We start from the raw sequence: 16,786 nt of genomic DNA, 5'->3' as shown, positions 1-16,786 counted from the left end.
TGCGAAATGTTCTCTATAGGTGAAAGATCTGGACTGCAGACTGGCCATTTCAGTACCCGGATCCTTCTCCACGCAGCCATGATGTTGTGATTGATGCAGAATGTGGTCTGGCATTATCTTGTTGAAAAATGCAGGGTCTTCCCTGAAAGAGATGACGCCTGGATGGGAGCATATGTTGTTCTAGAACCTGAATATATTTTTCTGCATTGATGGTGCCTTTCCAGACATGCAAGCTGCCCATGCCACACGTACTCATGCAACCCCATACTATCAGAGATGCAGGCTTCTGAACTGAGTGTTGATAACAACTTGGGTTGTCCTTATCCTCTTTGGTCCGGATGACATGGCGTCCCAGATTTCCAAAAAGAACTTCGAATCATGACTCGTCTGACCACAGAACAGTCTTCCATTTTAAATGATCCCTGGCCCAGTGACAACGCCTGAGCTTGTGGATCTTGCTTAGAAATGGCTTCTTCTTTGCACTGTAGAGTTTCAGCTGGCAACGGCGGATGGCACGGTGGATTGTGTTCACTGACAATGGTTTCTGGAAGTATTCCTGAGCCATTCTGTGATTTCCTTTACAGTAGCATTCCTGTTTGAGGTGCAGTGTCGTTTAAGGGCCCGAAGATCACGGGCATCCAGTATGGTTTTACGGCCTTGACCCTTACGCACAGAGATTGTTCCAGATTCTCTGAATCTTCGGATGATGTTATGCACAGTTGATGATGATAGATGCAAAGTCTTTGCAATTTTCGCTGGGTAACACCTTTCTGATATTGCTCCACTATCTTTCTGCGCAACATTGTGGGAATTGGTGATCCTCTACCCATCTTGGCTTCTGAGAGACACTGCCACTCTGAGAAGCTCTTTTTATACCCAATCATGTTGCCAATTGACCTAATTAGTGTTTATTGGTCTTCCAGCTCTTCGTTATGCTCAAATGTACTTTTTCCAGCCTCTTATTGCTACTTGTCCCAACTTTTTTGGGATTTGTTGACACCGTGAAATTTTGAATCAACATATTTTTCCTTTAAAATGATACATTTACTCGGATTACACGTTTGATCTGTCATCTACGTTCTATTACAAAGAAAATATTGACATTTGCCATCTCCACATCATTGCATTCAGTTTTTTATTCACATTTTCTTTAGTGTCCCAACTTTTTTGGAATCTGGTTTGTATGCAAGTAACAAAAGAGACCAGCATTTCTCTATTTCGCTTGTTACCATTGACACCTGTGTGTATTTTTCACGCACTATTGGGTTTAATGAAATACTTGGAAGGAAAATGAAGTGAAAAAAAGTGAAGGACTGAGAATTACTCATCCATTTGGATGAAAATCTAGGATATGAGAATGAGCTGACATAGCAGAGTTAAAGCACTAACAAGCCATGAAACAAAATTATTGTGAAGAATTGCTTTCTAGTTAAGCAACCGGGTTGGAACAAAAATCTGCAGCCACTGCGGCCCTCCAGGACTGGGATTGAGGACCCCTGACCTAGAGGAATACCAGGACAATGTCCAAATTCCACACAGAGCGCCCAGATAGAAATTCTAAACCCACACTCTGGAGCTCTGAAGAAACAGCACTAACACTGCACTACCCTGGGTCTAATTACATTAAGGAATCCTTGATCTTCTGCAAACAAAAGGGAAGACCAATTGCAATATGGATTCATCCAAAAAAGACCATTCCATAAACATAACAGCACTTTAAAATGAATATATCTTTGATATGATACTACATATTCAAGCTAACAACTTTACTATCTTCTATGAAACAGAACATTGTATCTGCTTAGAGTGGGCATACTTAGAGTAACCTGTTCTAAACTCTTCAGTTTATCAGTTCCAATCATTGGCAAAGTCTTTTGTATATTTCTCATAAAAACAAAGTAAACAGTTTTGCTTAGTTAGAAAATTTGCCCTGTACTTACACTTTAATAACATGGAAAAAAAATCAACATCTAAAAAAAGATTAATCAATGATCATCATTTAAAGATCATGAAAAAAACTTCTAAATGTCAATTGTCCATGTCAGTTCTTAGAAAAGAATTGCTTAAGTGAATAGCATACCCATTTTTGAAGTAAATGACATGCGCCCTTTGAAGTCCAGTTTCCAAGAAAAAGCCAAGTTCTTGCTCTTGTGAAGCAGGGCCAGACTTTGGACTACGATTCTGCATTCCGGTGCTCAAGGCCTAAATGGAAAACATTAAAGAAACTAAAGAAACGGCCTCTGTATTTTAGGATTCAGGCAAGCAAACGAAAAGATAAACACACAAACTACAGTGTGAGGCAGAAAGGACGGACGTTTTTTACAAAATCACAAAATTGTTCATTTTTTCTTACAAAGAAATTTATTGAAAGATTTGAGTTCATATTGAAATAGCATTTGACAATTTGTAGGGATGGAAATGCAGGTCTAAATGCTAAATACACGTTACCGAACGATTACCGAGGCCAAGTTCAGAAGAATGCTTCCGAGCAGATCGACTTGGACTGCACAGTAGGGCTAGTCGTACGCTTTCCACATTTTCAGGGGTACGTGCGGTTCGTGTAGCCCACGGCAGTCCTTTGTTCATTAGTGTACCTCGTGTACGAAGTGCTTTAACCCAACGTAGGATAGCGTTATGAGCGGGAACAGCTTTATTTCTGTGGATATTGAAATGGCAACGAAATTCATACTGAACTGCGGTAATAGATTGGTTGATTGGTCGTACGCAAAAACGTGGTTTTCTATCGTCCATGGCTCTATGGCTTCAACTAAAAAGAAAATAAAAAAATGCTAAGACTTCGCAAACCTAACGCCACCTACCGCACATCTGTCACTCCACCTAGTGGTGAGTTCTAGCCATTTCAAAGACGTCCGTCCTTTCTTCCTCACCCTGTACATGGCTTTTCCTTTTAAAATAATTGTCATTACCTTTTAAAACAAATATTAAATGTATTATGTCAAAAAATTTTTTTTTTTTGATGACTAGTTTGATGGTTGCTTAGGGTGACTGTCAGTTAACTGTATATTCAGAGTATACCCCCCACCCTACATGGGGGACCTTCTCATTTTTATCCAGACTTTTCCAATAGTACATTCTAAAACTTGGATTATCAATGTTAATATTTTTTTTTTTTTTTTTTGCAAAAATCATAGTTTTTTTGGAATTAAGGTTCAAAAATATTAGGGAAAAAACGCACATATAGGTAGAAGCCACATGCAAATCCTCTAACTTTGGACCTTCACCAGCAATTTAACAGTCTCTCCTCTGGCACAGATGTGGAAAAATGTGCCATTTAACTTTACCAAAAACAAATTCATTTTCCAGGATATGGGAAGAAAAAAAACTAGATTTGCTTTTATACAAAAAAACATGCAGCATACCCTTGAAAGATCTCTGAAGGCTTGTTACTGTTGGTAATCAGACCCACAAATGTTGTGTGGTCAGAAATGTAGTAGACAGGGTTTGTGTCATGCTTGGTAATACAGTTGTGTGCAGCCATGGAAAGAAGCAATGGACAGTGTAACATAGATCTGGAATGCTCCATAGTGAGACGTGTGAGTCAGACGTGCACTCCCAATGTCTAACAGTCGGAGTGGTCCACCAGTTTATAGAAGGGATAGCAGGAGTCCTTAAATCAAAATAGTCCTTTACCACAAAATAATGTTCTCAAGGACTTCAAATAGAAAAATACAAATGTGTTGGTTATGTACTGTGATACCAATTTTCTCTAACAGTATAAACGCAAAGTTTGGTTTACTGCCAACTCTAGAATTTTCTGCCATAAGAGAGTGAGAGAAAGTGTTCGTGTGTACCAAGATGGTCAACACTCATGGATGCTGCCAGAATAATCTAGAATTTTAGAACTAGATGCACAATAGCAGTTTCAAAAAATATGCAGCATTTATAGCTTCACTGTGGTAATTTCTTGTATGGTTAAAAACGTATCGCCTTTCTGAACAAACAAGGTCTAAACAGTTTTTTCTTGAGCATTCATTTTTGAAATAAAAACATAAATTAGAACAATGTATACCAATATTTTTGTAACCGATGAGCATCTGATAACCTATAAAGGACCTGTACACATTTTATTTTCCTTTTGTTGCTAAAGGGAAATCAATGTATTGATTAGTATCTTATTAAAATGCACAGTGTGTACACTAAGCTAGATAGACCCTGGATACGGTATTGGATGTAGTAGTCAGATATTTTAGAATGACCAGGTAAATTATGTGTCATTAACATCTCAGATGCACATCTAACTTGATTTATATAAAAAGTAATTAACAGAATAACAAGTAAGATGTGGCACTAACATCTTCATGAAAGCATTCAAAATTAGCAAATACTAAAAATCATGGCATGAAATGGATTTTTTGTCAATTTTAGAATATGCTTTGCAGAGAAACATTATAACTAAAAAGGGAGTACAATTTTAAAAATATAAATGCTTTTGGTATAAAAACCTCAGGACAAATTGTTTTCATCAATAAAACAGAATTTATCACCTAGACTTTTGAATTCTAAAATACCAGCCTACTACATCATGGGGCTTCGATTTCACAATGGCTTGGTTCAGATCAATGAACTGCTTCATGTAATGCAAAATGAAAAATGATATCATGAATAAATTATAAATAAACAGATGAGTGCTCACAACTGTTCCAAGCATGGATTTTTTTTATTTTAAATGTTATCAATATTTGCAACTGCAACATTGTTACACAAAGTAACTTAATATGTCTGGTATGAGTAAAATATTGTGAAATCATTGATTCCATGTAATCCAACACTCACTTGCAGTAGACTGAGATTCGTATAGAACTGAGCAGTTCAGAAACAAGAGCAATTATTAAAAATTCAACAAACTGTGTCTAGCCAGCAGAATGCTGAATATGATAAGGATAATAATCCCAGAAGACATCTTGTCTGAAGGGTGAAGAAGAGAGTGGCTTTTGAATTTGCAATTACCAGCTCAGCTTTTAATCACCTCCAGCTCTTAAGTACAGGACAGATAAAGTAAACAAGACTGGCATAACTTCATACAAAGCTCAGTATCGTCAGAAGAGAGTGGCATGTTCTGGAAGAAACTGATTCTCTTCTGAATTTCACTTTTGGGCTAGAGATTTTCTGCATCCTCTGTTTTATTTTAAATTGTTTGCATTAACATTGTTTCAAAGACATTAGCGTCGCAATTTAAAGTAACACTCATCCTCTTGTGTAGACACCCATTATATTTTAACAGAGTACAGGTAGTCCCCTACGACATACGAACGGGGCCGCAGCTGCGACGCATGCGCCTCAGTAACTTCCACTCCGTCATCTTTGGTCTGGGGACGCTGCATGCGGTGGCTGGACGGAGGCTAGATGGGGGGCGATTTCGCTGCTCGCGCAGTGTAGTGTCCCTCAGCTGGCTCCCGGCAGCAAGCGGTTTCACTGCCTGCCCCGTTCGTTCTAGGTGGGTGGCTGGTAATACTGCAAGCGGTGACCGGGTTGTGGCTGAACGGGGCGGCGGGGGTAGCATTGTAGTGTGCCTCGGATGGCTGCGTGTTGAATGGGGGCGGTGGTGTTGCAGACGCTGCAGGCAGTATACTGTAGTGGAGGTGACTGTAAGGAGGGCTGGTGAGGAACCGCCCGTCGATGCCCCCATTCATTCTCAATAGCAAGCCTGCTTGTACTGTTACGTACATAGCAGGAAGTTGTCTCTTGTCAGTACAGGGTGGTCCAGATCTAATTATGCAGATCCAGATCGTCTGGATGACTTTGATTTATGCAGGGATGATTCCAGTTCGGTGCGTAGATGATTCTTTGTGTCGTCAGTGCGCACACTTCTCGATGGTCCGGGATTTTTCGGGTGATTTTCTATGTAATAAACTGAATAAGTTATAGTGTGATGAAAATTGCATAATTATATCTGGCCCACCCTATACATCAGACGTGTTGACGACGGGTGCCTTCCTGCTGTGATAATGTGTACAGTGCTGTGAAGAAGAGCTCATCTTAACCTTTTGTCTTCACCCTTCAAGAATGTCTCTGAAACACAAATCTGATGCAAGTGCTGGTGATATAGAAAAGAAGAGAAAAACCATCACCATGGAAAATAAAGTAGAAATAATAAAAAGGGTCAGAGAGAGGTGACACTCCATCATTCATTGGCAGAGAACTTGGTCACAGTCGGTCAACATTTATTAAAATAATGTACCTGCTCCGACTTACATACAAATTCAACTTAAGTACAAACCTCCAGTCCCTATCTCGTACGCAACCCGGGGACAGCCTGTAATATTTTAAAACTATGTACAGAGAGATTATAAGCTGTTTATTTTTTATTTCTTGCAATTCACTTTTTTTAGCTGGGAGACTGGGAATGTGGAGGAAGAGCAGATTAATGACTACAATAGATGGTAATAAATATGGAGATTACAAAACAGTTGCCCCAGCTATTCTCAAATATAGCTGTGTTCATCTTAACGCCTACTCAATCCTCATGTTTGGGAGGACGGTTTTTAAGGTTTTTCTTTTAATATCAAATCCATCTGTAGCTCAGCTCAAACGGAACAAGCCCACTGTGAAGAAGAACCAGACTGGCTGTTAGAAACCCAATTAGTCACTTATTAACCACTGCCAACAGAATTCTTCTTTTGCTTGACTGGTTATGACAGTTGCTTTTGCACTCTGCGTGGGATACAGATTATAGTTCATGCTCCATGATCTGTGAAGGAGTTGCTGCTTGACCAAGGAGAACCTGGTAAGATATTCATTGTAGCATACTTCATTAGCAGTAAGTATTAATACAATAAAAGGATAATGGTAGAGCACACACCTCAGTGAATCCAGTTCAGCAACCCCAATGAAAACACCTACACCTTGGCTGCTTTGTCAGAATCACTGCATTTTTGTACCAGTCGAAAAGTAGCTTTTAAGGTCAGTAAGCCAAGGTGCAAATTTGACATGGCTGAATTAGTAATGCGCCGGTCAGGTGTGTTTGATTTAGTTCAATTTCAGAAGAATAAATAAATACATTTATCAGTACACAGTATCCATATAATGGTGGAAAAATGAGTGAAAAAACACAAATCAAAGAAAAACAAATCAGAAAACTCTGTTTTAGTTTGACTGAAGCAACTTACAAGTTACAGGAAAAATAAAAACAGTTGAAGAAGGCTTACAAAATTTAAGGACACTGTAAACAGCAATAAAATAATTATGTGAGAGTGTACAAATACAAGATTAGGAATACTTGGTCAAGGGACCTGGGTAAGTCACAGAAAAACAGTTGAGAAAGTTGATAGCTATGATAAAAGCATATTTGATTTTAAAAGGATGGGAAAAGGTCGACTCAACAGAAATAACCTGTGGTCCCCGGAGGAGAGGAGGGCTTGTGCCTCCTCCAGACCGCGAGGGGGCGTCCGTCCTGGTTATGTTGGGGGCCACGGGTACAAGGCTTGGAAGCCCAGCCCTGTAGGGACCTGTGGTCACCGCCAGGTGGCGCCCCGATGCCGGTTTACCCCGTGTGGTCTTTGGCCGGGGATGGAGCCCGGCCGGGACGCCTTGGAGGACCAGAGGAGGGCGTGTGCCTCCTCCAGACCGAGAGGGGGCGTCCGTCCTGGTTATGCAGGAGGCCTCGGGTAGAGGGCTTGGAAGCCCAGCCCTGTAGGGACCCGTGGTCACCGCCAGGCGGTGCCCCAGTGCCTATTGATCCCGGGAGCCCGGCACTTCCGCCACACCAGGAAGTGCCGGGGGGAAGACGAAAGGGGACACACGGACAGCTTCCGGGTGCGTAGCCGGCACTTCTGCCACACAGGGGTGTGGCCAACGTTAACTGCCGGGAAGCAGCTGGAGCCCATCCGGGTTCCCATAAAAGGGGCCGCCTCCCTCCAGTCGTTGGTGGAAGTCAGGAGGCAGTAGGACGGAGCTCGAGAGAGGACAAGAGGCGGCCAGAGCAAAGGCACAGAGACTGTGGGCCCTGGACTTGGGGAATTCGGTGCAAGAGGCACTGGGGTCGTGAGTGCACGTATTCATAATTGTAAATAGTGTAAATAAACAGTGTGTTGGGTAGAAAAATGTTGTCCGTCTGTCTGTGCCGGGGCCAGCGTTCACAAACCGAATGAAGTTCATAATATAATCTTTGTACCATGTCTGTAAAAACAGTATCACAGCCCACATGGTGAAGAGCCAAGTAAATGTTGAGCACCTCTAAGTACTTCAGTTTTGGAAGATTTGCATATACATAATGAGATATCTTGGGGACACAAGTGTTCAAATGGAGAAATGCAGTTAAATCAACTAAATGATGATTCATGCATATAATAATTCATATTACTCAGCTGTTATTATAATGTCCACAGACATGACAAACATATTAACTCGTACTTCAAAGTGATGAATATGATACACAGAATCTAGTTTGGTTCCCTTTTAATGGGGCCAATGCTGCACACTTGCACCAGGCCCGGTCTTAGGTATGGGGCCCTAGGCGAAAGGGGGGTCCAGGGGCCCCCTGGAAGCTCTGCGAAATGCGTGAAAATTAGACCAAGGAGACGTTTTCTTGTAACGTTACGAGGTCATCACCCCGCCCCTTTTTAGCCCGCTCGACCCATAGAGATCTTGACTCAAACCGCTCCGCTTTTATAGACAGCCGCCCGCGGGACACGCCCGCTGGCCCACGTGATTTAAACATGTGAGGGGAGGGGCGGGCTGGGGGCCTGGCCGCCGTCAATCCGGGGCTGCCTACTTCGCCTATGCCTAAGGCCGGGCCTGCTTGCACTGAAGAACTTTTTGTTTTATCATCAGTTTATATTGGTTACGTGCTGTTACTTCTCAGGCTATTGGCCAACAGGTCAGGAATATCTCAACCAAGATTCACTCCATCATGCCTGCTGTGCTGGAAGCCATTAACTGACCAAAAGGACTCTACATTAAGTTTTGGTATGATGTGGTTGTACATACAATAAAACGTAACATGGTTTTAGCACAATAAAAAGGCAATTTACAGTAGTGTCTGGTTTACCTAACATAATCAAAGCAATTTACTTCACTTATATTCCACTAAGGGCATCTAGTGAGAATGGAGCTGCTTTTGTTAAACGTACAAAGTGATATTCCGTTAATGCACAAGTCATCTGATTGTAAAGGTAAATTGCGTAGGAATGTGTGTACGCCAGGTTTTATAAATATGAATTTTTTTTTTGGGTCACACTTTTTTCCCCATTTTTTAGCCTATGCATATATTCCTGCTCAATTACAAGGAAAGTTTTATACTTTAGATCCCTGAAGTAATTTTCCACTTGAGGAATCCTAATTTGTATTTTTTTTCCGGGTGCCAGACAGCATTTTTGAACTGCTGCACAGGTGTTATGGTTTTCCTTTCCACCGCAGCATCTGTCCCACATCACAATGCTTCTCAGTAGATGCCTCTTCCCAGATAGTTGATTGAGTGATAGCGATTCATGGCACTCACTGCATCACAGGTGACCCCAACTGCAGTCATCGATTATGTATCCTAACTTGATGGCACTTCATGGGGACAACTGTACCACTGTACCCATAGTTGTTATTTGTGTACCGGGATGAGCTCAGAGTAAAGCCGCTGCTCCTCCCCATCGAGAGGAGTCAGATGAGGTGGCTCGGGCATCTGATCAGGATGCTTTCTGGACACCTCTCTGGTGAGGTGTTCTGGGCACGTCCAACCGGAAGGAGGCCCCAGGGAAGACCCAGGACAAGCTGGAGGGACTATAGGCGCTTTTCCACTGCATAGTACGGCACAGTACGGTTCAGTACAGCTCACCTTGGTTCGGCTCAGTTCGGCTCGGTTTCGCTTCGACTGCATTTTATTACCGCTTTAGAGTGGGCGAGATTATTCACGTGTCGTTATAGTTGCGCCGCCTCTACTGCCGTGACACCGTGGAACTTTTACAACAACACGCAGACAACGACAACACTTTAGCTCGACGACGCGCAAGGGTAAGCATCTAAAAAAAGCACATCACTAGCTAACTTTTATCACTGTTGCAAAGCATAAAATGAACTTAACTGCCAGTGTAACATTAAAATGCTGATTCTGTATATTACAGATCTTCCACATTTTGCAAAAGTCGCAACAGACCATCTGTTTGGACATTTAACCGTGCTTCAGAGTGGTGGGATGTGATTGTTCCCGGTTTTACAAACACTCAGTGGCTGGAGAACTTTCGAATGTCTGAAGAAACATTCATCCACTTATGCAACAAACTGCGTCCAGTGATGGAGAGACGGGACACAAACTTCCGCGTGTGTGTACTTTTAAAGAAAAGAATAGTCAGTGACGCAGTAATGACGATTTTCTCCGGCCAATCAGTGACCAGCAGAGTTTACACGTCACGTTTTGGTAACGGTTCGGCGCTTGGAACCTCGGCTGAGGTGGTACTAAAAAAAGGACCAGGTACTGTTCCCAGTGGAAAACCCCCCAAAAGTGAGCTGAACTGAACCGTGTCGTGCCGTACTATGCAGTGGAAAAGCGCCATATGTCTCCCGCCTGGCCTGGGAACACCTCGGGATTCCCCCGGAACAGCTAGAAGAAGTGGCCGGGGAGAGGAAAGTCTGGGCATCTCTGCTCAAGCTGCTGCCCCCCCGACCCGATCTCAGATAAGCGGAAGAGGATGGATGGATGGATGGATGGATGGATGGATGCTTCATAGCACTCAATGAAGTAGGCTATGAAGCAATGTGGACTACATGATCCTCACATTTAGAATGAATAAATACATTTAGAATCTGCACATACGTTGTTTACATATGCTTAGCAGTAAAAAAAAATCAAGAGATACCACAGGCGATGTCATGTCAGGAATACTCAATCTGTGTAACATATAGACCATAAACAAGGAAACTACTTTTTTTTTTTTTTTTGCATCAAGGCAGAACAGAGCAGATGGAGTGTTTGAAATTTCTAGCTGCATCAATAAAATTAAGCAGACGATGCATACTAGCAAAGGAGTGGAATGAATTTATAAGGCCAGTCTGGTCAGAGTGAATCAGTTTATGAATAACAGTTTTCAATCTGTGCAATAGTTTTTTAGCTAGTCATTTAATGTCTCTGTTCATAAGAAGAGTGGGCAGAAACTTTGGCAACAGTGTTATACCTTGGCCATGTTTCAGTAACAGAGTATGCTGACAATAGAAGACTGACACATTTGGAAAGTAGTTATGATAAAATGCAACCAAACTACAGCCACAAGTTCAGGGAAGTTTCCTCTGAGGCCTGGTGCTGTGTCTTGTTTCATGAAATCTGTGTCACTGTGAGGTTTTCAAGTGAGGCTGAGGTGTCAACCCAAACAGACTTGACGTCAGCGACAACAAACATTTAATTTAAAAAGGAAACCGCTGGTGTCATCCTGAGAATACGTGTATCTTACAGTACAAAACATAGTTTAAACCTAAAAGACTCCCATATTGTCTGTATTGTATTTCAAGAGTTTAACCTGCAATTGCTTCATCCTGGGCATGATGTTAAACTGCATCAGGTCCTCCAACTTACAGGGAAAACTTGGGGGTTGGTGGCAGGACTGGCACTCCAGCCACCATAAAAAAAGAACCTCACTCTGTTCCGGTGCTGAGGTGTCACCTGCTGCATTCGGGTCCCAATCTAGGTGGTTTGTCGAGTGGTGGGTGCAGCAACACGTTACCTGCACATGCTTCCAACCAACCTATGAGTGCTGTCACTATCGATTATTTGGCAAATCAAGTAACATACAGACTGCTCCAATAATTAACAGAGTACACTATTTTACCGAACATTTTCAAACATGGCTGTAACTAAATGTTAAATTTGATGGGCAAGTTTTTCTCATAAAAATGCCATATTGCATGCTTGTCTATTACCCTTTAAAGTTTTCACAACTTACCAAATCTGACGCTGCTCAGTCAACCCTGGGCCATAAGGGAAGATGGAGAGTCTACTGTATAATGGGCAGACCTTTATCCAGAGTGTTACGTTTTCCTTTCAACTCAAAGTCAAATTACTTGTTTGTGAAATACTGAGATTAGGTACATGTTAGTTATAACAATTAATTGATTTACAAACCGGATTCCAAAAAAGTTGGGACACTATACAAATCGTGAATAAAAACTGAATGCAATGATGTGGAGGTGCCAACTTCTAATATTTTATTCAGAATAGAACATAAATCACGGAACAAAAGTTTCAACTGAGAAAATGTATCATTTTAAGGGAAAAATATGTTGATTCAGAATTTCATGGTGTCAACCAAATCCCAAAAAAGTTGGGACAAGGCCATTTTCACCACTGTGTGGCATCTCCCCTTCTTCTTACAACACTCAAAAGACGTCTGGGGACCGAGGAGACCAGTTTCTCAAGTTTAGAAATAGGAATGCTCTCCCATTCTTGTCTAATAGAGGCCTCTAACTGTTCAATCGTCTTGGGCCTTCTTTGTCGCACCTTCCTCTTTTATGATGCGCCAAATGTTCTCTATAGGTGAAAGATCTGGACTGCAGACTGGCCATTTCAGTACCCGGATCCTTCTCCCACGCAGCCATGATGTTGTGATTGATGCAGAATGTGGTCTGGCATTATCTTGTTGAAAAATGCAGGGTCTTCCCTGAAAGAGATGACGTCTGGATGGGAGCATATGTTGTTCTAGAACCTGAATATATTTTTCTGCATTGATGGTGCCTTTCCAGACATGCAAGCTGCCCATGCCACACGCACTCATGCAACCCCATACCATCAGAGATGCAGGCTTCTGAACTGAGCGTTGATAACAACTTGGGTTGTCCTTGTCCTCTTTGGTCCGGATGACATGACGTCCCAGATTTCCAAAAAGAACTTCGAATCGTGACTCGTCTGACCACAGAACAGTCTTCCATTTTAAATGATCCCTGGCCCAGTGACAATGCCTGAGCTTGTGGATCTTGCTTAGAATTGGCTTCTTCTTTGCACTGTAGAGTTTCAGCTGGCAACGGCGGATGGCACGGTGGATTGTGTTCACTGACAATGGTTTCTGGAAGTATTCCTGAGCCCATTCTGTGATTTCCTTTACAGTAGCATTCCTGTTTGTGGTGCAGTGTCGTTTAAGGGCCGGAGATCACGGGCATCCAGTATGGTTTTACGGCCTTGACCCTTACGCGACAGAGATTGTTCCAGATTCTCTGAATCTTCGGATGATGTTATGCACAGTTGATGATGATAGATGCAAAGTCTTTGCAATTTTTCGCTGGGTAACACCTTTCTGATATTGCTCCACTATCTTTCTGCGCAACATTGTGGGAATTGGTGATCCTCTACCCATCTTGGCTTCTGAGAGACACTGCCACTCTGAGAAGCTCTTTTTATACCCAATCATGTTGCCAATTGACCTAATTAGTGTTTATTGGTCTTACAGCTCTTCGTTATGCTCAAATTTAATTTTTTCCAGCCTCTTATTGCAACTTGTCCCAACTTTTTTGGGATTTGTTGACACCGTGAAATTTTGAATCAACATATTTTTCCTTTAAAATGATACATTTACTCGGATTAAACGTTTGACCTGTCATCTATGTTCTATTACAAATAAAATATTGACATTTGCCATCTCCACATCATTGCATTCAGTTTTTATTCACAATTTTTTTAGTGTCACAACTTTTTTGGAATCCGGTTTGTACTTGTGTGTTTTAGTCAAATATCTCAAATTCAAACTCTGTCAGATTTCAAAACAGCTTTGAAAAGGAAAAAAGATACTTAAAAATAAAGAGTACTGAAAGAACAGAACAGTCATGAGGCAGGTAACTAATCTCAGGGGGTAGGCCTAAATGACCAGCAATGAAAACTTTCTTTCTGGTTAAAACCGTTTATATTGCAATGGCAAATAAAACATACACTTAACACTAAATGGCTGCCTATATTTGGTAATTTAAACAATTATTTATCAAGTTTCACATAAGTCATTAATTGAGGACTGAGTTACAAGGAAAAAATCAGGACATGAAGGCATTCAAGGACTCTGAAAATACAATGGAAAAAGGCTGTTTTGACAGGTTTACTGCAAGTTCATTCCACTATGTGCGGTCACAAATAAACGAGTAACTGAATAACCAGAAGGTCATGAAGGTTTCATGTGATATGCCCAAGATCACTCCTAGAAAGATGCTACAAAGGCTAAAATTCAGACATTGGAGCTGCATTTTATTTAAGACGAATGATTGAAGAGTTCACGAATGGGTTATTAAGAGCAGAACAAATTGTTCACGAGACTAAAGGATTTCAGATTGGCAGCTCATGAACATAACAACCACATTCATGTCTTTCCTGGAAATTTCACTTGAGAACTAACCAGTAAAATGTTAAGTTATAGGGCATTTTAGCATTTATTCAAATACCACATTAGGTTAGATCAGGGGTCCCCAACTCCGGTCCTGGCTGCAGGTTTTCATTCTAACCCTTTTTTTTTAAATTAGTGACCTGTTTTTGCTCCTAATGAACTTCTTTTGAATTCATTTTAACCAACTTGCTCTCGAAGAATTAGACCCCTTAATTGTTTCTTTTTCCTTAATTAGTTGCCAAACAATAATGAGATACAAAATGAGCCAAAACATGACCAACAAAGTGTGTCCATCATACAATATCTGAAAATAAAGAAAGATGAAGGTCTCAAGGATGTTGATCTGCTCAGGTCCCCAAAATATTTTAACAGTGCTCTTAGAAAAAAGAGAATCAACAATTTCAGAAATGTATGCCATTGCATAATGAGAGCAGCAACAAGCCATGGAATTAAAGAACGGGTTTAATTAACGACAAGAATCCACACCTAATTAAGCAACCGGTTGGCGTGAAATTGGCTGGTGTTTGAGGCCTTGACTTAGTTGGTCTTAGTTGGCTCACTCACTTCACATTTCATTTCCGTTTAAGGAAAGAAATGAAGCAATTCAGAGGAAAAAAATCTTTAAAAAACAAGTCAATTGAAATTGATTCAAAAGAAATGAATTAGCAGAAAAAACAGTGCACTAATTAAGAAAAGGGTTAGAATGAAAACCTGCAGCCACTGCGGCCCACCAGGTCCAGAGTTGGGGACTCCTGGGTTAGACAAACACAGTGCAACATAAACGGGCAGGTTTTTCTCATCTGTTTTGTTATCAGTTTAATGTATTTGAATTAACTGTAACTAATATACTAAATAAATGATACATTCAGTAATAATATAAAATACAAAATAAAACTGTTTTCAGAATTTCTTAATGCTTAACTATGGTGCCATGCGTTCTGTTTGCTTGTTGCTACGTTTCTAATGTTATGCATGTATTTATGAATTAGATATTAGGAAGGGTCAACGTTCAACCTTCAGCAGACATGTAAAGAACCTCTTAACAATTTATTGATCTCAGCCACAGGTAGAGTTAAGGTTTGATCAGAAAGCTGACAAATTAATTTAGGTGGAATATGGCAATAAGTTAATCAAAAACAATCAAAATGAACAATGAAAACCTATCATTTCCAGATGCCACAGGTACTTTCATAAACAAAAGCAAGTATTACCTTCTCTACTTCCTGTAGGTACAGCAGTGCAATGTCACCTGACTTCTCATAACAAGTAATGATTTCCTGCTCTTCATCCTTGTGCCGACTGTTGGCCGGTGACAACGATGACACTTTTTCTAGGCACAACCCTGTGAAAATATTTCAATTATCAGCCACTGATATTTTGCAACTTGGTTAATGCAATACAAAGGGGGAAAACAAACGATATTATTGATTTTTACCTTTTTTTTTTATTGATTTACCAATAAAATAACACATTTTTCTCAAAAATGATGCTGTTCTTTACAATATACAGGGTGGTCCAGATCTAATTATGCAGATCCAGATCATCTGGACGACTTTGATTTATGCGGGGACGATTCCAGTTCGGCACAAAGACAATTCTTCATGTTGTCAGTTTGCATACTTCTCGATGGTCCGGGATTTTTCGGGTGATTGTCTATGTAATAAACTTAATAAGTTAATTAGATCTGGACCACCCTATATATATATACAGTGGTCTGTTTGGGACAAAAACACATTTTTCCTTGGTTTACCCCTCTGCTCCACAGGTTAAAATTACAAATCCAGCAATTCAGACGTGATTAAAGTGCAACTGCACATTTTCATTTAAAGGTCACACCATGTAGAAACTACAACACTTTTCCTACGTGGTCCCGATTACAACCTACATATGTTCTGGAGCATCTAAAGTAAATTAAGTCTTTCAAGTTGAAGCAACCCATTTTCACAGGTGTCCCAAACTCTGTTGATTACTTAAAGCAGAGTTGGACCAGCCTGTGTTACTACGAGGGATATCCAGAAAAAAAGGTTACAAGTGCCCTGGAGGGTGCAGGGAATTTTTTTTTTCTAAGGTTGGCATACCTGCGTGTAAGGGGATCCTAACGGTCAAAATAAGCCCGGGAAAGCGTCAGTCAGTTGTGAAATGTCATCACAGCAAGCGAGTTCGTCAACCTCTGCTGAGGCCGTTTGCTCCACATACCGCCGATGCGAGATTCGTTCGGTCATCAAGTTCCTCACTTTGCGTCGCGAATCCGCGGCCGAGATCCATCGTCAGCTTGTGGAAACTTATGGAAAGAATTCTTGAGTGGGAAACGTTTTTTCCAACGATGAGAAGGGGAAGGAGACAGTGGAGAAGTGGCTTTCGGAGGTGGAGCGGAGCGTATTCAACGAGGGTATAAAAAAGCTGGTGCCCAGGCTGAAGAAGTGGATCCAAGTTGACGGCGATTATGTTGGGAAATAAACACTGTGGTCCCCGGCCGTGGCTGGAGCCCGGCC

At 41.2% G+C, this 16,786-nt stretch overlaps 1 protein-coding gene across 1 annotated transcript in view; it reads right to left on the bottom strand.

Annotated features, from left to right (window-relative positions):
- Positions 1 to 16,786, bottom strand: part of ttc7b (tetratricopeptide repeat domain 7B) — a 176,557-nt gene that overhangs the window by 90,125 nt on the left and 69,646 nt on the right. The window contains exons 4-5 of the mRNA XM_039741203.1: positions 15,506 to 15,636; positions 2,081 to 2,202 (exon numbers count right to left, since the gene is read on the bottom strand). Coding sequence (XP_039597137.1) covers positions 2,081 to 2,202; positions 15,506 to 15,636 — 253 coding nt within the window. The remainder of the gene's footprint in view (positions 1 to 2,080; positions 2,203 to 15,505; positions 15,637 to 16,786) is intronic.

Source organism: Polypterus senegalus, chromosome 18 (assembly GCF_016835505.1).
Source record: "Polypterus senegalus isolate Bchr_013 chromosome 18, ASM1683550v1, whole genome shotgun sequence".
Lineage (NCBI taxonomy): Eukaryota > Metazoa > Chordata > Cladistia > Polypteriformes > Polypteridae > Polypterus > Polypterus senegalus.
The sequence above is the reverse complement of the archived record's forward strand: the minus strand, read 5'-3'. Positions and strand labels throughout refer to the sequence as shown.